The 9,587-nt window shown below is 53.9% G+C and overlaps 1 protein-coding gene across 4 annotated transcripts; it reads right to left on the bottom strand.

The window, feature by feature from the left end:
* Positions 1-1,505: 1,505 nt before the first annotated feature.
* Positions 1,506-9,546, bottom strand: KCND1 (potassium voltage-gated channel subfamily D member 1). 4 transcript variants are annotated; one of them, XM_070502945.1, is made up of 8 exons: positions 9,421-9,546; positions 6,852-8,093; positions 4,979-5,141; positions 4,801-4,884; positions 4,615-4,713; positions 4,093-4,343; positions 2,835-3,013; positions 1,506-1,736 (listed from the first exon to the last, which is right to left on the bottom strand). In XM_070502945.1, exons 2-8 carry the CDS (start codon positions 7,970-7,972, stop codon positions 1,624-1,626), a joined length of 2,010 nt encoding a protein of 669 aa, XP_070359046.1. In that variant the 5' UTR covers positions 7,973-8,093; positions 9,421-9,546; the 3' UTR covers positions 1,506-1,623. The 4 variants fall into 4 exon arrangements, with proteins under 4 accessions (XP_070359046.1, XP_070359047.1, XP_014690097.1 ...); XM_070502946.1 differs by having other exon boundaries at positions 6,852-8,007; positions 9,421-9,527; XM_014834611.3 differs by lacking the exon at positions 9,421-9,546 and having other exon boundaries at positions 6,852-8,111.
* Positions 9,547-9,587: the final 41 nt, after the last annotated feature.

The raw sequence follows: 9,587 nt of genomic DNA, 5'->3' as shown, positions 1-9,587 counted from the left end.
ACAGTGAGAGGAGAAGACTGACGTTTACTGGGCCTGTCGTGTTCAGGGCACTGTGCCAAATGCCCATGCACATTATCACATGGAATCTTCTCATGACAATCTCACTTGACCCATACATCCCCCCTCCCTACTGGATATTTGGCTAGCACTACATATCTAAACCTGAACTTACGATAAGAATTGTAGCTAACCTTCACCAAGTACTTACTATGTACCTGGCACTGTGCACTAACAGCTTTGATGTTCCCTTTGACAGTGAATAGCACCCCCCGTCCAGCCTTTGCCCAAGCTAGAAACCTGGAAGTCAACCTTGACTGCTCCCTCTTTCTCAACTCTTGCATACCTGTCAGTCCCAAATCCTGCCAATTCTCTTTCTCAAATCTCTTGACTCTCCAACTCACTGCCACTACCTGGTCCAAGCCGCAATCACCTTCCAACTGGACTTCTGCAAAAGCCTCCTCACTGCTCTTCTTCCCTCTGGGACCGTTTCTCTATAATCCACTCTCCACAGCCAGAATGATCCTTCTGAAACAAACCTAAGAAGGACATTCCCGTTCATAAGCCTTCAGAGGTCCCCATCATTCTTAGGATGAAGTCCCAAATCTGTATCATAGCTTCAAATGCCTTTTCTAATCTGGCCTACCTCTACATCCTCACCCTCATCACAGCCACACTCTCCTCCCCAGCTGTACTGAACTAATTTCAGTTCCCCGAAGGCCCTGAGCTTGCTCTCTAACCGCCAGGTCATTCATTGCACATACTATTCCTTCTGCCTGAAACATTTTCATCCTTGTCTTTTGCCTGGCTAACTCCAACTCATTCTTCGTGTGTCGGCCAGGTTAGGTTCTCCTGCCATCTACATGCTTCTATAATCCATCCACCTTAGTTCTACTGTACTATATTATAACTGCTTAATTGTCTGCCTTCCCTGCTCACCTCTGTGGATGAGAGATGATGTCTTCTTTGCCCATCTTTGTATCCCTAGGGCTAGCACATGATATGCAGTTAATAAATACTTGGTAAATAAATGAATGATTATTTCACAGATTAGCAACCTGAGGCAAGAGAAGTGATTTTCTCACCCAGGGATTGGAACCCAGGTCGACCTGAATCCAAGGTCTGTCTTCTCAGTCCTCCACAGAGCTCAGTCACACACTAGCCTAGTGTACCCAGTAGCCCAGAAGAGAGAATGTAGGAGACATCCACAAGGAAGGGCATTTTGCCAAACTGAGATGCTTTTCATCAGGGTTCAGTTCAGAGCTGTTTGCTGTTAGGAAGCCTGGGTTTAAGTCTACTCTAATGAAGCGTGTGCTGCTCTGGGTCTCAGTTTCCCCATCTGTGAGTGAGGGAGCTGGAGCAGATGATGTTCAAGGAGCATGCCTCTGGACCTCCTAGCCTGCCTTGCTGGCTGTAGATTCAACTCTTCAAACCACCCTTTCATTTCTCCTAGATCCCCATCTTCTAGAACACGTCACCAACCATCCACCTCCCATACCTTTACCCACACTAGCGCTTCTACTAGTTGAAAGGAATTGAAATCAGAGTATTTTTAACCCCCTAGTCCAACCCAGCCCCCAAACCCACAGAGCCAGGAGGTGCTCATCCTCATCTCTCCTCTCAGTTTTATTGACTGATGGAAACTACATCTTTGTCAGCCTCCAACTCCACAGGGACAGCGCTGGGAACAGGGAACCTGAGATGATGCCAGATTTCAGCCTGAGAGCAGACACAGAGTTCTGGAAGGTGACCCAAGAGGGAGAAGAGAGAGGAATATGTGAAAAGGCATTGTGGGGGAGGAGGAGGAGATCAATAAGTTCCTCCTGCCTCCTAAAACTCCCAGAGTTCAGGAACAACCCGGGCCCCAGCCCTGATGCTGGACTCCTGCCCGAGAACATGGAATCAGCCCACGATCTCCAAACACAGCCCTGCTCTTGCTGGCTGCCGGGTCTTATCTCAGCCAGTCCAGACTCCAGCCCAACCCAGGAAGGAAGCAAACCAGAGAAGAGAGGAGGAGGAGTTAGAGGTGCCCCTCTGATTAGGGCAGATGTAAATGCTGCAGCAAACTGGGCAGAGGCTTTGCATAATGTTACGGCAGCAACTGCTATTGCTAGAGTTGGCTGGGGGCCCAGCAGAGGACGGGCTTGCGGGAACCCATTTCCAGCAGCCAGGGAAGGGAGGTGATGTTTGTGCTATCTGTGTGTGTTGGGAGAGGCAGCCTGACCCCTGAGCCAAGGTCTGGGGGTGGCAGGTCACTGCTGAGGCACAGCCCATGAAGCCTGTGGTTGCATTCCAAGCTTCAGAATTTGAGAGTTATTGGGCCTGGTGGAGGGTGGGGACCTCTCCTAGAGGCCAGATCAGACATGAGGGTTCTCTCCTCTGAACCTCCAAACCTCCATAGCCCAGCCAGAGAGAAGAGGAAGTCTCACCTCTCCTTCTTAGGCCAGAGCTCAGATGTCAGGTGGGACCCCAAGGGCCCGAGGGGAGGAGCATGCAGGAGGCCAGCTGGAGGAGAGGGGCCAGTCCCATTGTGCTGAGGCAAGGAGGCCAGGGGCCTGAGGAAGCCCAGCGCTTTGGCCCCCACCAGGAAAACTGTCTGGGATGGGGGCAGTTTCCCATTCCCTGGCTACTTCCCCACCAGGTAGGCCATTCCACGAAACTCCATTGCATAGTTCTCAGTGGGGGGCAGAAGGGGTCCCTAGGCCTGCCCCTCTCTGCCTCTCCAAAATATGGCTTTGGAAAGGAGTCCCCAAGAATCAAGAGGGCCCTCTGGATGGCCAGGCCTGCCCCTCACAGGGAAGAGATCTTGACGGTCTCGGGGAGGAGGCAAGGGGTACCCAGGCTGGAGTTCCTGAGGGTGCTGCTGGCCCTGCCGCTGCCGCCAGGGGAGGAAGGTTGGCTCTCATCCGGGGTGTTGGCAGGAGGGGTAGGGATACTGATGATGGCAGCCACGAAGTCCCGGCTTTCGCAGTTCAGGTCAAGGCTGTCATGGGGCTTGGCATTGAGGCTTGAGCGGCTGTAGATAAGGGTGGGAAAATGGAAGTTTCTTAAAAAGTCATCCTAATACTTGCCACGGCAATCATGACATTTATTGAGCACCTACTGAGTCCCTGGCACTGTGCTAAATGCTTTCCCTGACCCCTCCATTATGGTGGTACAGAGTGAGGGCTCTGGAGTCAGATAGTCCTGGGGTCGAATCCTGCTCCCCCTGTAACCACTCTCAAATTCTCTTTTCTCTCATCTGTAACATGGGAATCACAGTGTTTCCTACCTCATAGGGTAGCTGGAGAGATTAAATGAGATAATAAATGATACAAAGTGCTCAGAATAGTGCCTGGAACATAATGAGCACACACACAAAAATGTTATCTATTATGGTTACTCTTTACAATGCCAAAACCCTCACAATAGTTGATAGTAAGATATACAAAATTTGGTCCCTGTTCCTTTCTGACTTTACCTCCTACCACTCTCCCCCTCAGTCACTCCTCTACTCACAGTAGCTTCCCGGCTGTGTCTCTTAACATGCAGACCCATTCCTGCCTCAGGGCCTTTGCATAGGCTGTTTGCTCTGCCTGGAAAGCTCTTGTAGATATCTACATGGCTCACTCCCTCACCTCCTTCAGGTCTTGGCTCAGACATCACCTCAGCAAAGCTTTCCCTGAGCACACTATTAAAACTGCATCACACCCTGTTCTACACTCTCTATCCCCCATCCCTGATTTATTTTTCTCCTTGGCACTTAGCATACTATATCATCTGTGTACAGTATTTGTTTATTAACTGTCTCATCCCACTAGAATTTAAGTTCCAGAAGGTCAGGGATTTCTGTCTGTTCTATTCACTGCCTAAAGTGACTAAACTCCTATAGTGAACTGCAAAATGCCTTAAACTGTGCCTGGCACATAGTAGATGCTCAATAAATGTTGAAAGAACAAATGAAGAACTAGGGTTTCCAGGCAAGATAAGCCCAAGCTCCTAGCTTGGAGTTTGGGTTCAAGCTTGACTTGCTAGACCTGGAATCATGAAATCTCGTATCCCCTGGTCCAAGCTCTGAGCTTCCCCAGGGGTAGCCAGCAGGTGGGGGGTCCTTACCTCTGAGGGGCAGGGCTCCTCCGTAGCCCTGCTAGTGTGTCCAGCTCTTGCATGCTGCCACGGCTGACCGAGGCAGTGGAGTTGGCAAGGCGGATGGCACGGCGCTTGGCCCTGCGGGGGCAGCAAGAGGACAGCAGGCTGCCAGGCCCCACTGGCTGGGAGGACACAGAGGTGCTGCGGCTGGTGCGGCCACCCAGCGAGACAGCACCCAGAGTCTCACTGAAGGTTAGCTCATCTGTGAACTCATGGCACTGTGGGCAGAAGGGAGAGAGGGTCACAAGGCACCACACAGGAGCTGACTCTACCCCTAGGCTTTTGCTTAGGCTCTTTCTTCCTTTCTGGAAGTTGCTCTCTCTTCCCTTCCCTTGTCCACCCTTCAAGGCTCAGCTCTATTGGGGCTCTTCCAGGAAGCCCTGTGTGGTTTCTGCAGTTAGTGGTGAGCCTCCCATCCCATGGAGGGAGCTGCCTTGGCAGCAGAGGGACCCCCTTCATTCTGCCATGTCACCTCTCATTAGGCCTCACCGTCGTCTTCTCTAGACAATGAAGCAAGTGGTGATGTTGCTGCTCAAAAGCAGAACGGTTCCTGACGCACAGTGCCTGTTCCTCCCCACTGCCACTGTCCTGGAGTGGATGGAGCAGAGGGACGAGGTCAGCACCTTCCTCCTCCCATCAACGCTCACCCCCAACCCAATCCGGGCCCCTACTCACCTCAAGGCCCCCGTTCTGCTTGTACTGCAGGAAGGCATTGGTGGTACCACTCTTTGCCAACCGGATTCTTGCCAAGCGCACCTTCTACAGAGAGAGGAGGAGATAAAGGAAACCCAAGCGTAGTAGACTGGCCTGGGCTGTGGGGAATAGGAGGGACTCAGGTGGAAGGTGCTGTTACCTGCTGTGCTCGGCGCTTGTCAGCACGCTGGTTCTGGTGGTAGATGCGGCTAAAGTTGGACACAATGACTGGCACAGGCAGAGCAATGACCAAGACGCCACTGAGTGAGCAGATGGACCCGAAAATCTTGCCAGCGATGGTGCTAGGCACCATGTCTCCGTAGCTGGGGTGGGGGGCAGGTAGGCCAAGGTCAAGAAAAGTACCCACCTCTCAGTCCCCCACTCCATCCCATCCAACCCAGCTCACTCTGCGAACCTGGTCAGGCACTCAAACTCTTTGAGCCTCCGTTTCTTGCTCTGCAAAATGTGAGGAATGACCTCTCTGGCCACTAGTGGGGGTCAAATGGGAAACGGGCCCTCACCCCTACCATCTGCTGCCCCCATCTGAGCTGCACACTGGGCATCTGAGTCAGCTGGAAATCTATTAATACCAAGCATAGGGAGAAGGAGGAAGTCACAGGCAGTAAATATAACCTCCTGGTAGGGGGAGTCCCACCACCACAGGCCAGCTGAGGGGCTCTGAGTCCTGAGAGCAGTGCTCTGTTGGGTTTGCATGCATCTGTCTTACCTTCTCTAGGTAGGACCCCTTCTTATTCCCCCAGGGGAAGCCTTGAAACTGTCCTCACATGAAAAAATAGGGAGGAGCCTTGAAACTCCCCCTTCCCTTTCTCCATGCCACTCCCCGTCCCATGGAGATAGAGCAGAGCCAACCTTTCCAACTTGTTTCACAGAGGGGGAAACCGAAGCTCAGGGAGGTTCATAACTGACTTGCTCAAGATCACAGAGCATACTTTTGTTCTAACCATAGGACCAATCAGACCCCTCCATGGAAACGCAGCCTCTGCAGTTTTCAGCCTTCGCTCAGGCTGTGTACCCCTCCCCCACAGGGTGGTTCTTCCTGATTTCTTTATTTTGACTCAATTAAAAGTCTCTCCAACTTGGCCACTTCTGGTTCTGTGATGTGTCATCTCAGACGGTGTCCTCAACTATGAGACACGGGCAGCCACTCACTCTCCTAGGGCTGTTGTGAGGACTGAAGGGGGTACAAAGTAACAAAATACCCAGTTCCAACTCATTCTCAGGGCTTAGTATTTGTTTGTCGATCCAACCCTGAATCTCCAACCAGAATTCATTTCTACCCTTAGAAACCTCATCAATTTTTGTGTCTCTGTATTAAGGTACTGAGCAACCCCAATTCATCCATTCAGCAGATACTGAGCAGCAACTGTATCCCTAATCCCAATGATGGAAGTTTAGAAAAGGATTACAATATCTGCCCTAGACAATGTCTTTAAGAATAACCTGAGTTTGGTGATTCCATTTGATGCTATTATCCCAACCGGTCCCTCTCAAGGATTGGCAATAAAAAAGTAATGCTGAAAAGATCTTGTTTTGGGGAACATCAAGGAATCACGAAGCCACAGAGGTAGTGCCTCACACAACAGATGATTCTAGAGGGTTGGGAAAAATGGAGTCCTCAAGATGGAAAAAGGGGTGATAGAAAGCTAGTACCGTATTTATCTTGCACTAGAAACATTCAGAGAACTTGCACAACCATGATATCATTGAATTCCCTCAACCTGGTGAGGGGATTGTCATTTCTCATTTTACAGAGGAGAAAGCAGGCCTAGAGAATACAAGGTCAACAGAAAGAGTGCAGCTAAGACAATCCTTGAACCTAAGTCTCTTGTCCTGGAAAATCAAGGAATTGTCAGAGCTGGGAGGGATTTGGAGATTAGTCCAACTCCCTCAGTTTTTACAGATGAGCAAACTGAAGCTCAAATAGAAAGAGATCATTTCTCTAACCTTAATTTTACAGAAAGGTGAGTGTAACTGACTGATGGGGCAGCTCCCAACACAGAGTCTGCACTCACCCAAGTGTGGTCATGGTGACAATGGTATACCAGAAGGCCGCAGGGATGCTAGTAAAGTTGGTCTTGTTTGTGCCCTTCTCGGCATAAAACATGACAGTGGCGAAGATGATGATGGCCATGGTAAGGGAAAAGAGGAGAAAGCCCAGCTCCGAGGCACAGCTCTTGAGTGTGTAGCCCAGAATCCGCAAGCCCTGTGAGTGCCTGGAGAACTTGAAGATGCGGAACACCCGGAACACACGCAGGGTGACAAAGGCGCCCGAGACATCCTCGTTCTTGGGCACGAAAAGCCCGATGTAGTAGGGCAGGATGGCCACCACGTCGATGAGGCTCATTACACTCCGCAGGAAGCGGCAGCGGCTGGGGGCGGCGAAGAGCCGCAGGAGGTACTCGCCCGTGAAGATGAGCACACAGGCCGTGTCCATGCAGAAGAAGGCCAGGGGAAAGCGGTCGCCGCACGGCTGCTCCCGCGGGGGCCGCCGCGTGGGGCCGCGGCACGGGATGGTCTCGACCACGTTGGCGATGACCGACACGGCTATGAAAAAGCCGGTCACATAGTAGAAAACGAGGGCCGCGGTGCTCGTGTGTGGGTTCTCGAAGGCCCGCCAGAGCCGCTGGCGCAGGGAGCTGCCGGCCGGCAGGGTCGGGCCATCGCCCGCCTGCTCGGCCTCCTCGTCCTCCGCCAGGCGCTCGGCGTTCTCCTTCTTGCGGTCCCGGTACTCTTCAAGGCAGCAGTCGCCCACGAGCTCCGGCACCAGGCCGTAGAAGGCCAGCTCTTCGTCGAAGGCCTGGATGCACTCCTGCCGCGGGCAGTGCAGCCTGCCCGTGCGGTAGAAGTTCAGGACGTGCCGGAACATGTCCGGGTCGCGATCGAAGAAGTACTCGCCCGAGTCGGCGTCATAGAAGAACTCCTTCTCCGAACTGCCCAATAAGGTGTCCGGGTAGCGGTCCAGCGTGTTCTTCCATGTCTCGAAGCGTCGTCCGCTCACGTTCACCACCAGAACCTCATCCCCTCGAGATGCCTTCACCCCCGGCGCCGGGGGCAGGGGCTGCTGGGCCAGGGGCAGCCAGCCCACCGCGGCAGCACGCGCGAAAGGCAGCCACGTGGCCACACCTGCCGCCATCGTGCCGAGCCCCAGGCCCGCGGAGACTTGGGAGGCTGGCCGTTAGGAAAATGTGGCTGTCTCCAGGATGGTGGGAGCTTGGAGAGGCCCTGGGCCACTCGCACAAGGAAACTGGGGATGTCTAGAGAGGCCAAGATGAACCAGGAGGAGGAACTAGAGAGACAGGCAGGGGCTTTCGGGGCATTTAGAGGGTCTGGGAAGGACCTGCGGGATGTCTTTAGGAACTGAAAACGGGCTTCTAGAGGGGCCAAGAAGGATCTGAGGGAGTGTTTAGAGCCACTGAGATGATTCTAGAAGGGTCAGCATGTGCCTGAGAGATGTCTGGGGGTGTCTGAGGGGCAGGCAAGAAACACTGGGGAGTTGTCCACACTCTCAAGAGTTCTGAGGGAAGGAAGAAGGAACTGGACCCCTTAGCGGGGCTGGAGAGAGGATTGGGGCATTCAGAGGGGAGAAATGGGACCAGAGGTGTTTGAAAGAGGCTGAGTGTCTGGAGGGGGTTCGAGAGGGTCTGAAAAAGGTGAAGAGGGTTGTCTACACCCTCAAGACTTCTGGGGAAAAGATAAGGGGGTTGGAGCGCCCTCGTGGATCTAGGAAAGGGGTCGGTGCATGTAAGGGGTGGCTATAGAGCCAGGAGGTTGGAAAGAGGCTGAAAGGTGTCTTGGGAGTGCCTAGAGCTGCCAAGAATAGCCTGGGGGGGGTGGTGTCTACACTCTACAGGAGTTCTGGGGAAGGAAGGAGAGGTGGGGCCCCCTAGTGGGGCTGGAAAAGGGAGTGGGGTATCTAAAGGGGTAGATATGGGGCTGGGTTATTTTTCAGAGGCTGAGAGGTCTCTCGGGGCGAGGGGTACCTAGGGGGGCTGAGAAAGCCTGGTGTGCCCTCTCAAGAGTTCCGGCGGGAGGAAAGGCTGGGGAATCCCGCGGGGCTGGGGCTCAACTGGAAGGAAGTTGGGCACAGCCCCAGAGAACCCAGAGGATTGAAAAAGACTAAGGTAACAGGAGGAGGGGGTCCCCCCCAAAATGGGTTGGAGAGCTGGGTGGGATGTTGAAAGGGAGTTGGGTGTGTCTCTAGGAAGTGGGGGCTGCTGGGCCTTGCAGGAGGCTGATGGGGGAGGCCAGGATAAGTCTGCGTCCCACCGTTGGGGGCTGGTCTGGGGAAACCACACCCCGAGGGGCTGGCGGTGTGTGCCGGGCAGCGGCAGTGGCAGTGGCAGCAGCGGCAGCAGAAGGAGAAGGAAGAGGAGAAACAGCCACAGCCAGGCCTGGGAGAGGAGAAGACAGCAAGGCAGGGGGAGGGGGCTGGGTCCCTGGAAGGAGGCTCTGGAAGGACAAGGTCCAGCAGGACCCCTGGGGACTGTCCCAGGATGGGTTAGGGTGTGGGGGCTGGACCAGGGAATGACAAGGACAGCGCTGCTAGTGGCCCCCTCCCCCTCCCCATAGGGCCGTCCTCACCTGTGTCCCCGCTGCAGCAGCGGCCACAGCGGTGGGGCTGGGGGTACCAAACACCGGAGCTCCTGCCCCCCTCTGCAGAGCTGCCCGAGTTCTCCTCCTCCTCTGGCTCTCTCTCCCCGCCCCTCTGAGCTTGCCGGGAGATGGAGAGAGAGGCAGGGAGGGGCCTC

The sequence above is a fragment of the Equus asinus genome, chromosome X (assembly GCF_041296235.1).
Source record: "Equus asinus isolate D_3611 breed Donkey chromosome X, EquAss-T2T_v2, whole genome shotgun sequence".
Lineage (NCBI taxonomy): Eukaryota > Metazoa > Chordata > Mammalia > Perissodactyla > Equidae > Equus > Equus asinus.
This window is presented reverse-complemented; position numbering and strand designations above follow the sequence as displayed.